The 15,789-nt window shown below is 41.4% G+C and overlaps 1 protein-coding gene across 3 annotated transcripts in view; it reads left to right on the top strand.

Annotated features, from left to right (window-relative positions):
- The window catches only part of INTS9 (integrator complex subunit 9), a 79,561-nt gene that overhangs the window by 34,368 nt on the left and 29,404 nt on the right, over positions 1 to 15,789 (top strand). For all 3 annotated transcript variants that reach the window (XM_079705818.1, XM_079705817.1, XM_079705816.1), the window contains 3 exons: positions 22 to 142; positions 1,255 to 1,389; positions 14,550 to 14,661. In XM_079705818.1, coding sequence (XP_079561944.1) covers positions 22 to 142; positions 1,255 to 1,389; positions 14,550 to 14,661 — 368 coding nt within the window. The remainder of the gene's footprint in view (positions 1 to 21; positions 143 to 1,254; positions 1,390 to 14,549; positions 14,662 to 15,789) is intronic.

Raw genomic sequence — 15,789 nt, 5'->3', positions numbered from 1 at the left:
GACTTTATGATACATTTGCAGGCTGCTGCCTTCTCCTCTCAAGGATGCAGTAGAAGTATCAACCTGGAGAAGATGCTATACAATGCAAGAGGTGAACTCTGCCCTTAGTAAAATCCAGCTGGTGGGATATTCTCAGAAAATTGTGAGTGTAAATATGATTTTAAGTGACTGATGAATGCTTTCGATTCATACTGTTGTTCTTTGGAAGGATCCTATACTGGCTTTTTTTTAAGTATCTTTTTTTTTTTAATTTATTTATTTTTTGGCTGTGTTGGGTCTTCGTTGCCGCATGGACTTTCTCTATTTGCAGTGAGCGGGGGCTACTCTTCGTGCGGTGGCTTCTCTTGTTGCAGAGCACAGGCTCTAGGAGCGCGGGCTTCAGTAGTTGTGGCTCGGGGGCTCTAGAGCGCAGGCTCAGTAGTTGTGGCGCACGGGCTTAGTTGTCCCATGGCATGTGGGATCTTCCCAGACCAGGACTCGAATCTGTGTCCCCTGCATTAGCAGGCGGATTCTTAACCACTGCGCCACCAGGGAAGTCCCTAGTTCCCTTTTTTAAGCCACTCAGTCACTACAAATCTTGTACTAGTACATAGTGAAAAGATAGAACATCTGTTGTTTTCCTCCATCTTTCCCAGGTTCTTATTGGCACTCTTTCCTAGCCCTTACATTCCCCATTGCTAGCTAGCATGTAGTGAGTCAGGAGAAAGGCATCTCATCCTGTTTACTTTAGAACAGTGACACCACTTTACAGATTTTGGACTAGTGAAATAGGAAACAGAAATAATAAAAGAGATCAAGAAATAATTTGGCAAGTATAACTTTAGAGCTCTGACCTGATCATGATAAGGGTTCCCGTTCCTGTTAACTTGTGCCCAGAGCCACTCAGTACAGAACAACCAAGATATTAATTCCTAACCTGAAAAGGGAACCAAAAAAAGAAGAAGAAGAAAACCAAAGTATTTGTCTCTTCGGCCTGTTTCATAATATAGCATCTCTGCCTTTTAATGAGTGAGGCCTAGGTGCCTGGTGCCATGTGGATAGACTGAATCTCTCAGAGATGTGACAAGTAAAGCTGTCGGGTGTGTCTCCCAAATGGTCTCCATCATCTTTCTGTTTTACTTTAAACTTTCTGGTTCACTTGAAAATAGTTTCTAAGCGGAGAAGAATGTTTCTGTTATTTTTCCCTGCGAACTTATCTGGCATGACTGTACTGCTGAATGCTCATCACACATTCTTATTGTGGTTCTTTTCTAGGAGCTTTTTGGTGCAGTCCAGGTGACTCCTTTAAGTTCTGGCTATGCCCTTGGAAGCTCCAACTGGATTATCCAATCCCATTATGAGAAAGTGTCTTACGTCTCTGGATCCTCCTTGCTTACCACACACCCCCAGGTAATTCTAAATTCTCTTTTAACAGCTCAGCTTTTTGGTTATTTACCCTAAATTCAGAATGTGTCCAAAGTACCATCAACTGTTTTTAAATCTTCCTAATTTCAGTTTCTACAAACACTCTTTTTTTTTGTGGTACGCGGGCCTCTCACTGTTGTGGCCTCTCCCGTTGCGGAGCACAGGCTCCGGACGCGCAGACTCAATGGCCATGGCTCACGGGCCCAGCCGCTCTGCGGCATGTGGGATCTTCCCGGACCGGGGCACAAACCTGTGTTCCCTGCATCGGCAGGCGGACTCTCAACCACTGCGCCACCAGGGAAGCCCAAACACTCTTTTTTTTTATTGTGGTAAGAACACTTAACATAAGATATACCCTCATAATAAATGTGTAACTGTACAATACATGATTGTTGACTATAAGTGCGATGTTGTATAGCAGATCTGTAGAGCTTATTCATCTTGCTTACCTGAAACTTTACGTCCTCCTTTTTATCAGAGTTAGAGTGTTCGTGTCCATAGTTCCTCTGTAAGATCCTGCTGCCTTTAGGTCACCTCTAGGATTTAGAGGTTTCCCAACACTTCCAATAACCAGAGCCTGATGAGTGTAACAGATATGATCACTTGTTTACTCAACAAATCTTAATTACTTAATATTTACTAAGGGCCTGCTATGTGTCAAGCACTCATCTAGGTATTAGAGATTCAGTGGTGACCCACAGACGAAGTCCCTTCTCATGAATCTGCCTTCATTGATGTATAGAGAGAGAATGGTGTGCTAAAAATAAATGAGCAACGTAATTCCAGATTCTGACACGAGTACTGAAAACAACGAAGCAGAATTATATATAGAGTGGTGGAGACTAGTTTAAATTGGATGGTCAGAGGAAGCTTCTAGGAACAGTCTCATTGGAACTGAGACCTGGAGAAATGAGGCATGTAAAGCTGTGGACAAAGCATTACAGGGACATGGCAGATGAAGGGCTCCTAACACCAGAACAAGCTGGGCACGTCTGCAGAGCAGAGGAGACCATTGTGATTGCAGCATACTAAGTATGATCAGGACACATCCAAGAGGTTAGCAGACACCAGGCCATGTAGGACTTTGTAGGCCATGATGAGAAATTTGGATTTTATTTGAATGTATAGACTGAAGCTACTGGAAAGTTTTAAGGTAGTCATTCATTATCAGTCATGTTGGCAAGCACCTAAGTGCATAAATATTGTTATAAATGTTAGTTATTCCATTTTAGGTATTTGTAAAGAATTTATTGTTCATTTCATAAATCTTGGTTCTTTCCATGTTTGTAAAGGAGGGCAAGGGAGATTAGATATTGTTAGTTAGATATTGTTAGTTAGCCGGTGGATGGGTGGGTGGATGGATGGATAGATAACTTGGGGGAGTCCATGTCCCATTTTAATATAGGAAAAAGAATGACTGCTGTAAGTCTAGAACAGTAGGATTCTTCTGAGCTGCCACTCTGCATTGTTTTTGTACCTTTTTTATAATCAAGTTTCATTTCAAGGTCTAGAGGGGACAAGTGGCTATTTTTTCCTATAGCTAGCAGAATTCTGGGCCTTTCCCGCTTATTGAAATCAAAAGCCCATCAGTGTCATCCTAATCTGCTTCATTGAAACAAATTTTTTATTGGCAGCTTCTATCATTCCTGATATTTTCTCCCATAAAAGACAGAAAGATGACTTGGCTGCCAACTCTTCCAATTTGTCCTGCCTTTGCGATACTCTTGATGTAATTTCCAGTAAATTATACTTACAAGGTCTGTAAATTTAAAGGGAAAATAAGGTCTTGAAAGTAATGAGCAGCATACCTAAGTAATTAATTTTAATCTCTAGCTGGCAACCACTATTGTATGTAAAAAAGAAAGTAAATTAGATTTTCTTTTACCCAGATAATTGGATTCTATATTGAATTAGCAGGGATAAGGAAAGGTTTGGTTTGAAAAAACTTGATATTTTACTTCAGAGGTCAGCAGACCACCTGTTCTGATAAATAATGTTTTTTTGGAATACCAGCACACCCATTTGCTTCATGGGTTGTTTGTGGCTGATTACACCCTATCATGGCAGTTATACTTTTCGACTTTATAGAAAAGGGCCAATCACAGATCAGCTTTAGTAATGGAACCCCATGACCTAGGAAGAATGTGGCAGGCAGCTATACTGATCTAATAAGCATATGGAAATGAGGCTTTGGATTAAGCCTGTTCCAGTAAGAATGGAAATGTAAGTTAAAGAAACATCGGCAGATCTTTAATTCAACAAACATTTCTTGAATAACCGCTGTCTTCAGGGAAGGAAAAATACAAGTCAAAGATTTTATGCCTGGACGACACTGAGAATGATGATAATGACACTAATCCAGTTGACAAGGAGGAGTTGGCGGGGTTGGGGAGGCGGCTGCGGTCATTAGTTTCAGAAGGGGGTGGTGTGTGTGATGAATAGGAATTAGAGAGAACATTGGACAGATGGAAATGCAGAGCTGGAAGCTGGATATGAAGGCAAGCCTGGAGACAAATTGGAGAGCCATCAGATTTTTTTAAATATATAACATGCTGAGGATTAAAGACTGAGCTGTGGGAAACAGTGGAAGGAAGAAAAATGGTCTTGAATAAGAATGTTTGGAGAATTGAGGCCAAAAAAAATACAGCATCCCAAATGGAAAAGGAAGAGAACTAGCCTTTACTGAGCACACCATCTCAGTATTAATTTCTTAAATAGATCTAATATTCAGCAACCATGGTGAATTCTCATAGTAATTCTGATATTTATCTGTTGATGATAGTATCTGCAAAGAAGTAACCGTTTTGTCACTAAGCTTCCAATCCTTGTATCTTTTCTTTTTCCCATCTTGTAACTAAGCTCTCTAGTTCCATGTTAAACAGAAGTGATGATAGCAGCATCATTGTTTTATATCTGATTTTAAAGGGAATGCTTTCCTAGTCTCTTCATTAAATATGATGCTTATATGTCTTTATTTGTCAGGTTAAGGAGTTTCTCCTCTGGTCCTAATTTTCTGATTTTTTAAAACCAGATATAGGTGTTATTTTTATCAAATACTTTTTCTGAGTCTGTGAGTTAATCATGTGATTTCTTTCATTGAGACCATTAATGTAGGGAATTATAATGTTAACTTTTCTCGCATGTAACCATCCTTGCATTCCTGAGATAAATCTTACTTGATCATAGAATTTATTCTTTTTAAAATACCTTCCTGGAATCATTTGGTCAGTATTTTATTGAAGTTTATAATCTGTATCCATAAGTGAAAAATGGACCCATACATTATTTTCTTGTACTATCTTCATTTGTTTGGAATCAAGGTACATTAGTCTCATCAGATGATTTGGGCACCTTTCCCTCTTTTTCTGATGGCCAGAAATTTACAAGATAGGGATTATCTTCTCTTGAAAGTCAGATTCCCCATAAAATTGTCTAAGTGTCCATTTTAATTTTTTTCATAGCTATTGAATTATATTTTCTGGGTCAAAGGTATGCCAATTTTGCAGAGATTTGTCCATTTTTCCTAGGTTTTCAAAAATCATACACATGGAATTATATGTGTACAATTTATATTTTAAACTTTTGTGTAATTCTATTTTCATTCTAAATTTTTTTTCATTATGTCTTCTTTTTTTGCTCTTGTTCAGACTTGCCAGAGGTTTGCCGACATTACTGATTTTCTTCAAAGAAAAATTTTTGCTTTCAGTGGTTTTTGTTGTATTTCTATTCTCTGTTCTGCCCTTTATTATTTCCTTCCTTGGGTGAACCTTGCTGCATTTCTTTTAATACTTAGGTCATTTGTTTCAGTCTTTCTTTGCTCTCCAATAAGTATATTTAAAGCTGTCAGTTTCTCTCAGTATCATTTAACTGTTAAATGTTGATATGAAGTGCTTTGTCATTCATATCTAAGTATATCATAATATCCTTCTTTATGTTCCTGATTTAAATAACCAAAGGTTATTTTATAGTATACTTTTGTTTGTTTCTAGTCTATCCCAGTATGGTTAGACTTAGCGTCAGACAAGACTTTTGTCATGTAATACTTACATTTCAGGATTCTTTTCTAATTTTCTTTTACATTATAATAAGAGTATACTGATTCTTTGAAATTTGTTTAGGCTTACTTTGAAACACAATCCTTTTTGGTAAATGTTCAACATATGTTGGAAAAGACTGTATTCAGTGCTGAGTGAAAATTTTTTCTGTATGTATTTATTCATTTGAGTCTGTTGTGTTTTTAAGTCTCCTATCTTTCCTTAGCTACCAGTTTCTGAAAAGGATGTGTTATTTGTTGATTTATCTATTTCTCCTTAAAGTTTTACTGATTATTGCTTTTTATATTTTTAAGCTGTACACTCAGGGGTATACATGTTCATGTGATCATTGTGTCTTATTTATCAGTTATTCCTTCTATCAGGATGTTTTCTTTTTTTTCCTCTATCAAAACTGCATTAAAAGCCAGAAGACTTTTTCCCCTTCCATACTTGCCTGCTAGTGTTTTTCATCCCTTTTTTTTTTTTTCCCACTCTTTCTGTGTCCTTTTCTACCGAATCCCTTGTAGACAACATAGTAAGGGATTTTTTTTTTTTCCTTTTTCAAGCTAGAGAGTCTCTTTGATTAGTGAAACCGTTTATGTTTCATCTAATCACTATTGTATTGGGGGCTTATTTTTGCTATCTTCATGTTTTTTTAGTTTACTTCATTCTTTTCCCCATGTTTTCTTGCCTTCTTTTAAAAGTCTAAATTTCTTTCTGCAAGTTTGAAGACATATATATCTTTTAACTTTTTATTTTATATCGGAGTAGAGTTGATTTAACAATGTTGTATCAGTTTCAGGTGGACAGCAAAGGGATTCAGTTATACGTATACATGTATCTATTCTTCTTCAAATTCTTTTCCCATTTAGGTTGTTACATAATGTTGAGTAGAGTTCCTTGTGCTATACAGTAGATTCTTGTTAGTTACCCATATATATTTTATTTTTATTCTTCCGGGTTATTCCTTCATTTGTCCTTCCTGTGAGTATCTTATCACTGTCTGTATCTCTCCCTCCAGAGCCACACCTTCCTCTTGTCCCTCCCATCTTTTTCCTCTTCCTTCCTGCCACCTTCCCCCCCCCGCCCACCATTGTCAGTAGTGTCTAGAAATGTAGTCCCAGGTTATTTAAAATATACGTAGGGTGGTGAATATATCGCGTATTTAGACAACAGTGAACTTTGTTCGTTTTTTCTTTCTTCCCAACCTTATTTCCCATAAATCTCATAAGCCTTCGAGATTTACTCTTCTTTTTCCAAGAATACTTGAGGAATGTTCACCAAGAGGTAAACCGTATAAGGCCATGAACTACTAAGAACATCTTACTAGATGGGTGGTGGCTATCAGGAAGAATGAGGCTAGAGATGTCTTGAGAGCAGGAAGCTTCTCTCCATTTGGGAACTTCTGCCTTAGAACAGTGGTTCTTAACATTTTGTGGGTCATGGACCCAAAAGCCTGGTGGTAAGAATTTGATGAGAACTTTTTTTTTTTTTTTTAATCTGCACACCTACACAAGATTTTACATTTATTTTCTGGAGACTGTGAGTTTATAGAGTCCTCAGAAGCCCATTGTGATACATCAGGTTAAGAATCCCTGACTTAGAACTTTGGAAAGAATCTTTTTTGTAAGAAATAAATTTTTTTAATTAATTGAGAATTTCTACCCAATCAATTCCCTGAAGCTTCTGATGTTCACGGTGGGAATTCCTTCTTGCCCTTGGGGTTGGAGGAGGCCGGTAGCTGGCCTGAGAGAACGTTTCCTTCTACCCGACACGGCCCATATTTACTCTCTCCCCTTCCTATCCTTCTCCCTTTGGAGTTCAGGGAGATGCTCCTCCTGGTTTGTTTTCCTGAGGTCTTAAAGACTTTGGCAGTAATACATGTAGATTCTTCCCTTAAATCTAAAGAAAATATCTTAAATTTGGAGTCCTTGAATCAGGTTTTTAGAGCTCAGGCAGTTGCCTGGGTAGGTTTGTTTTGCTCTGTTTTGTTTTTTATATTTTTCTTCTTCCCTCTGAATTCCCCAAATGTTTTGTTATTGTTTATGCAATTCTTTAATCTAGATGCTCTGCAGTAAAAGGTTTTTTTGGCTTTTTGGTTTTTCTACTGTATTTTATTTTATTGTAATAAATCAGTGACTTGCTTCAAATCTTCATGTGGATGTACATGTTAGCATTTTTCAGCTAGTCCTTAGTCTTCTGATGGAAATATCTGTAGGCTGCTACTTCTCCCTCCAGGCCTGGCTTCATGGGGATCTTACAGTCAATCAGGTTCAGTCCTTGGGAATTTTCTAGGAGTGTCAGACTTACCCTGGTACAGAACTGGGGGGTTAAAATCACATGGTTACCCTCATGCACAGAGCAGAGCTGGGGTGAAGGTCAACAGAAAGACATTGTCCCGCATCCACAAAACTCATGTTAATATAGGTGGTTGAGGCTTCCTTTGCTCCCCTGATAACCTGGTCCCCGTGGAACACCTGGGCTTCAATTCTGCGCTCCCTTCTGTAGCATCAGAGCCCACTGCGTGAGAGCCAGGCCTGGGCTGAGTGTGGACCCGTCAAGAGGGGGCAACCTGAAAACTATCACTTCTCTGGGCCTCAGTTACTCTATGGAGACGGGATGACTGACATTCTTCAGCATCACGTCTCTGTATAGCTGTCCCTGGGATATGTCCATGAAGGGCCCACTCTTCCTGGGTAAAGGACACAGCCATGTCCCCGAAATGTTATTTAGGAAAAATGTCTGGGACAAACCGCAGCATACAGTTCCTTCCTCAGCTGCCAGGGCTGTGGGCAGGAAGCTTGTTCCTGTCCATGGATGCAGCCCCAAGTTGTCCCAAAGCCTCGGCCTCCTCATGTTGGTCCTGAGGAAGCAAAGCTCTGTCCTCACTGGCAACGTAGCACCAACCAGTAAAAGTTAAACTTGATATATTTGGGGGCGGGAGCGGTGAGGAAGCTGAGCTCCACACGGTTTGTGATTGGTTCGGAGAATCGGGCTCAGTAAGCAGATCCCGTGAAGCGAGGAGGGAGAGACTGAACAACTTGCTGGACTCCTGTCTGTTTCTTTCCACACTTGCTGTTTTGTTTCCTCTCTGGCAGACAGCTTCTCTCTGCAGAGTATTTCCTTCTCTCAAAAGTAATATATGCTACTTAGGTGCATTCATTTGTTTATTCATTCCTTCCTTCCGTCATCTAGTCTGTTGTATTTCCTAAACCCCTGCTTTGGGCAGTGAAATGTGCTAGGCTGCAAGAGGAACATAGATGGGTAGGTGCTGGATTTACACAAGTTATCATAGAGAAAGAAGATGAGTGCACACAGGGCTTTCCTCCAGGGTACAAGGGATTGATCCTTTCAGATTAGAAATCCAGCGAAGTGCTGTGGGATTCAGAAGTGGGGTTGCACCCCTTCCTGTTGGGGACTAGGAGACCTCTTGGAAGAGTGGGCTTTTAATTGGCCTTAGAAGGCGGGTACGATGTGCTTCATGATTCCAAATATACTTCCTGCTTTCTCTCATCAAAGAAGCATAGGTCATTGGGTCATTAACTTTTTCACTGATTCCTCCTTTTCTACCTTTAAGCAAATCGGAGGGGTTTTAATATGGAAAAAGGCTTTCAGAAGACAGGTCTCATCACCTGCTGCCATAGTCTGTCTCTTAACCATGATGAGATTTCTCCTATTCACCTTGTTCAACTCGGTCTGTGAACATTACTTTCTCATCTTTTACCTCCTGGATTTATTTCACATCTCTAGCTCAACAGTGATCAGTTTCTGGTCAAACTGAACTTTTTCTGTTTTCCACAGCATCTCACAGCGGCACCATTCATCAGTCTCTTGTTGACATTCCTTTTAGTCTAGGCTCCTGTAGCAATCTTTTTGTTGTTGTTGTATTCCTCTTCTTGCTCTACCTGATCTTTTGCCATATTACAGGGTGAATGCACCGTAAACTTGATCTTTCCCAAACCCCTGAGTTTTATAGGTAGGAAGCTCTTCACTGCATTTCGTACTTCTCTTGTCTCTGCCCCTCTCCTACGTTCCTTACAGCGTCCCTCCAGCCTTGGCCCTAGACCCACTTTTCTTTTCCTCACTCCAAATGAACGGACATTTCTGTTAAGTACTTTTTTTTTTTTTTTGCGGTACGCGGGCCTCTCACTGCTGTGGCCTCTCCCGTTGCGGAGCACAGGCTCCGGACGCGCAGGCTCAGCGGCCATGGCTCATGGGCCCAGCCGCTCCGCGGCATGTGGGATCTTCCCGGACCGGGGCACAAACCCGTGTCCCCTGCATCGGCAGGCGGACTCTCAACCACTGCGCCACCAGGGAAGCCCCTCTGTTAAGTACTTTGATGAAGGTACCTAGCAGATCTCCATATTCATCACATGCCACTGTTTTATCTTTAAGCCCAGATTAAATCATTTCCCTATCCTCAGAACACCTGCAGCTTGCCGATGCTGGACTTATTATTGCCTCCTTATTCTTTTAAATCACTGCATCCAGATTTCCCTTTGACTGCATTTCTGACTTCAGATTTTGGAGCATGTTAAAGTCTGCTTTCTCCCTTGTCCTGTATATTCAATCCATTCCCCAAAGTCTGTTAATTGTTTTGTATGATGTGTAGATCTGCTTCTTCCAGCTCCTCAAATGCCATGAAATTGTCATTTTTTTTCCCTTTATGTCTGTCTGGGCTGCCTTCAAAGTGTTCTCCGTCTGTTTGGTCTCACCCCCCTTCCTTCAGCTATTGTCTGTGTTTGTTTAAAAATGTCATCCTCCGGCTGGAGACCATTGACTCCTTATTGCCTAGCCTATCAGTCTTCACGATTCTGACCTTTTAGGCCCTTAACCAATAATACTTTCTCTCTTCTTCCTAATTTCTTTTCTCAAATAAATCCGTTTGGCATCTACAGGCTGCCTTCCCCTGCCCTCTGCCCTCCCTGACCCTCCTCCTGCTGCTGACATGCTTATCTCATGTTCCTGACTTGTAGTGCCCATTTCCTAGCATGGAATGTTCTCACTTTGCTTACCAGAATGCATGTTCTTTTCATGTGTTCATTTATTCAATGAATGTTTATTTACTATTTGCTGTGTGCCAGGCATCTTGCCAGGAAGTAAGGATACAAAGTCCTTCCTCTCAGGGAGCTTCATAGTCCCATGGGGGACACAGACAGGTAAACAGGCGATTACAATTCAGTGTGGTCGGTGCTGGGATAGTGAGGCTTGGAGGCCATGAGGGCACATGTAGGAGGGACGTCTTGGTGTGGGGGGTTTGGGGGGAGGGGTGTCACTCAGCCATTCCAAAGTCCGCCTGAAATTGAGTCTTAAGTTCCTTAGCCAAAGAGAGAAAGAAAACTAGAACCAAAACCTCATCTGCCAAAAAGCCATATACCAGTAACCTCCCCTGGCCTAGTGCAGCCCTCTAGTCTGCATTCGTCCTGGCACTTAGATACTCAGTGCAGACTCAAGAAATATGAATTACATTTTTTATGGCTTTTGGGAAAATCCTCCTTTTTGATTATACATACTTGTTTTCTCTTCAACTCGGTCGTAAGCTTCTAGGGCCTAGAAACTGGATCTCCTTTTTCTCATGCCCTGTGCAAAGTGTCCAGTAAAAATTAGTCAGCAGAGGGGACTTCCCTGGTGGCACAGTGGTTAAGAATCCACCTGCCAGTGAAGGGGACACGGGTTCGATCTCTGGTCTGGGAAGATCCCACATGCCGTGGAGCAGCTAAGCCCGTGTGCCATAACTACTGAGCCTGCACTCTAGAGCCCACGAGCCACAACTACTGAAGCCCATGTGCTCTAGGGTCCGAGTGCCGCAACTACTGAGCCCACATGCTGCAACTACTGAAGCCTGCACGCCCTAGACCCCACGTACCACAACTACTGAAGCCCATGCACTCTAGGGCCCGAGTGCCACAACTACTGAGCCCACATGCTGCAACTACTGAAACCCGCGTGCCTGGAGTCCTGCTCCGCAGCAAGAGAAGCCTCAGTGAGAAGCTCGCACGCTGTAACTTAGAGAAAGCCACGCACAGCAGCAAAGACCCAACACAGCTAAAAAAATTTTTTTAATTAAAAAAAATATATATGTATAAAAAAAATTAATCATCGGAGGACCAGCACAAAGACCACAGCATCCTTGGACCTATGATTTTTCAAAATTTTATTCCACAAGTTTGATTGTGACTGTCAACTTTGTAAGGTATTTTTATTTGATTCTTGGACACAGTGGAATTTTCCATTTTTGTGAGTTTAAACAAAATATTCCCACTTCAGGCACTCAGCGAGTGACCACTGACGCCAGTAATATATGCATTTGCCCTTTGGTGGTGAAATGGAGATGGTGGTGGTGGTGTCAGCTTGGTTTGGAGAGTGTCACTAAAGGCCTTTTAAGACTACTTTTTTTATAGTAGCCCTGGGAATCCACAAGAAATGTCTCCCAAGTTTTAGGGCTAAAACTATGAACATCTAGTCTGACTTGACCATGAAGTATCTCAGTGTCCAGCTCGGTGGTAGTCATGTTGTAGTACTGCCTTTGTTTTTTATTATGAAGGAAGGCAGTGGTAATGGTTGAGGTTCAGAGATGATCATGTTTTCAGTGCCAGAGTTTTCTCCCCACTGAGTCTTTGTTTAGATCAGTAGTCCTTAATTAACCTTTTGGGGGTCATGGCCCCAAATGACAACCTAATTAAATCTGTGGAAAAATGTATACAGGCACACAGAATTGTGTGTACCATTTCAGGAGGTTCCTAAGCCCTCTGAATCCCCCATCAGCCCTGTGAATCATCAGTGGCTTGTTCTAGTAAGATTCTTATAAAATTGTTGTGCTTTTAAGCTGAATATGCTATCCAGTGAAGCTTGGTCCTTTTGGTCACCGTTCCAGTTTCCTTCTGCTTGGTGTGTGCACACAATGAACGTTCCCAGGCTCTTTACACATCAGCTGCTATAAACCTCTGTCTTTACTTCCCCTTCCTCCTTCTCAGGAAACAATGAACATATATATATATATATATATAAGTGTGTGTGTTTGTTGGAGAAGTGCAAATTGGTAGATTAGTTCTGCCTGAGCAGAGGAAAAGCTCTTACACGCATTGTTATGTATCTGTGCAAATAGGAATTAGAAGCTACTCAGTGTAATTGTCACAACTGTACTTTTCCTTTATTCATGTGAAAGAAGTATTTTTCAGGTTATAAAGCAGCTTATATAACCACATTCATGTTATTTTAAAAAATAATGAAGCCCATATATCCTTGTGTATATAAAATGCTAAAGGATGCTACATCAAAAGGCATGTATACTCAGAGATAGCAATACAGATGGTAGGTGTTTGCTGCACTGCTATTTGAAATTTTGGGGGGAATTCTGGGTGGAACAGAAAGAAGAGGGATAAGGCTTCTCAGTAAACAGTGTGTCTGGCTTTTTTCTTCTGATGTTCTGGTGAGTATGTTAAATGAAACTGAGGAAAAGATACATTACAAAGTGAAAACATTGATGAGCTCTCCAGCATCTCAATCCATGGGCCTTCATTTTTTTCCCTTTCTATTCCTCTTATTAAGTACTTTTTAAATTTTTTAAAAATTTTTAAAGGTTACTTTCTATTTACAGTTATTGCAAAATATTGGCTATATTCCCCATATTGTACAATACATCCTTGCATGGGCCTTCATTTTTGTTTCCAATTTTAATCCTGATTTATTTGGGAAAAAGTAATTAGTATTTTTTTGAAATGCTCTGAAAACAAAGTTAAATTCAAAAATAAAACATCCTAAGGGCCACACAATAGTACACCATAGGACTTCATAGGCTACGGGAAGATCATGTGTATTAGCACATGAGACTCTCAGAAGCCACTGAAGGGATATGGGTCAAGAAATAGGCCCATTTTATTTTATTTATTTTTTTATTTTTATTTTTTGCAATACGCGGGCCTCTCACTGTTGTGGCCTCTCCCGTTGTGGAGCACAGGCTCCAGATGCGCAGGCTCAGCAGCCATGGCTCACGGGCCCAGCCGCTCCGCGGCATGTGGGATCTTCCCAGACCGGGGCACGAACCCGTGTCCCCTGCATCGGCAGGCGGACTCTCAACCACTGCACCACCAGGGAAGCCCCTAGGCCCATTTTATAAGAAACCCAGCTCGGAGGCTTGGCTGAGGTCCAGTGCTGGTAATGGAATTGAAGGAGGCTTTACATTTCTGGTTCCTAATCCAGGGTCCTTCTTTGCTCCTCTGCCACTGACTCTTAGGGAAATGCACCCCAGCTCTTTGAGTCCCAACTTCTGTATTTTCAAAATGTACCCTATTTCATGTACTTGGCAGAGCTGTTTTGAGAACCAAATTGTATAGTGCAGTGGTTCTCAAGGCATGATCCCCAGACCAGCACCAGGACCATCTCCTGGGAGCTTGTTAGAAATGCAGATTTTCAGGCCCTCCTCAAACCTGAATCTGAAGCTCTGGGTGTGGGGCCCAGCGATCCACCTCCAGGTGATTCTGATGCACGCTCAAGTTTGAGGGCCACCAAGGATATGTGTGAGATAGCCTTTTTTTTTTTTTTTTTTTTTTGCGATACGCGGGCCTCACTGCTGTGGCCTCTCCCACTGCGGAGCACGGGCTCCGGATGCGCAGGCCCAGCAGCCATGGCTCACGGGCCCAGCCGCTCTGCGGCATGTGGGATCCTCCCGGACCGGGGCACGAACCCGTGTCCCCTGCATCGGCAGGTGGACTCTCAACCACTGCGCCACCAGGGAAGCCCGAGATAGCCTTTTGAAAAGAGCAAAGCGTTACAGAAATATAAGATAATGTGCTTATTTTTCATTGAGGTAAAATTTATGTATAGTGAAACCCAAAGATCTTAAATGTACAATTCATGAATTTTCATATCATGTCATCACCATACCAAACAAGACATAGAACTTTTTCATCACCCCATAAAGTTCCCTCCCATGGGTCCCCATCCCCCTTGGGCAACCGCTGTTCATTGATAGACTTTTCCTTAGAGGAGGTGAGATGACTTGATGATGAGTTGGATATGGGAAGAGCAATAACTGTATTCTCTTTTTCCTTTACTACTTATATCTAACCTTTTTTTTAAAATTACTAATCATAGTTCTCTCTGGTTTTTCAGCCCATGGACCAAGCTTCTCTCAAAAACAGCGATGTTCTCATTCTGACAGGCCTTACCCAGATTCCCACCGCAAACCCAGACGGCATGGTGGGAGAGTTCTGCAGCAACCTGGGTATGTATCCAATGCAAATCTTAAACAGGATGAAATGTTTTACGTTTATTTTTTGATACCTTGATTCTGTGGTACTTTTTGTCCCTTTCCTTCACATTCACACCCTCTGATGCCCCTTATTAAGGCCTTTCCCCCCATTTATTCCCACCCTTTCTGCTCATCCTTCAAAGCCTTCTGTTGTCAACAAAAGCAATTCTTAAGCAACTTAAATCTGAAGGCACAATAGGAATGGTGGTTATAACGGTAAATTAGAATTTTTAGCACTTTATACAACAAATGCTCAACATTCGCCCACTTGATTTATGTAGAAACTCTTATTCTTCTTGCTTTCTGGTGGGATTTGGGAGTGGGTCAGGGATGCTTATAGGGTAAGCAAAGTTAAAGAAGGAAAGAATCATATCTTTGCTTTGCAAATAATAGCACAGAAAAGACTGTTGATACTTTGAATTCACAACAGTGATACAGGTGAAACAGGTGTATTTTTTTCCCCACTATTTGGTTGGTATTATTTTTTTTCTTCTTTTGGGAGAAGACTGAATTGAGAGACTTGTTGAGTATTTGCTACCTGGAAGAAATGTATGTTTCTTTGGATATAATTGTCAGTAAAATCCAGAAATGCTACATTTCTTTTAAAAATGTGTAGGTTGCTTATTGTCTTAGCTTAGGCTACTGTAACAAAATACCATAGTATGAGCTTTAAACAACACTGATTTCTCATAGTTCTGGAGGCTAGGAAGTCAGAAGGTTGCCAGCATGGCTGGGTTCTGGTGAGGGACCCCCTTTCTGGCTTGCAAACGGCAGCCTTCTTGCTGTGTCCTCACTGGTGTAGAAAAGCTGTTCTGGTGCCTCTTCCTCTTCTTATAAGTGTGCTAATCCCATCATGGGGGCTCCACCCTAATGGCCTCATCTAGACGTGGGTACCTCCCAAAGGTTCCCCCTCCTAGTACCTAATTGGGGGTGAGGGCTTCAATACATGAACTTTAGGAGACACAAACTTTCACTCCAAAACCGTTGCCAAAGAGGAGTTAATGCGCTCAGGCCCCTCACCCCTGGCAGCTGTACGTGATATTACCTCAGCTCTGGGGGAGAGAAGTGGTTGTCATCTAATATTTACATGGAAGGCACTAT

The sequence above is a fragment of the Hyperoodon ampullatus genome, assembly GCF_949752795.1.
Source record: "Hyperoodon ampullatus genome assembly, chromosome: 6".
NCBI classification, from domain to species: domain Eukaryota; kingdom Metazoa; phylum Chordata; class Mammalia; order Artiodactyla; family Ziphiidae; genus Hyperoodon; species Hyperoodon ampullatus.
The sequence above is the reverse complement of the archived record's forward strand: the minus strand, read 5'-3'. Positions and strand labels throughout refer to the sequence as shown.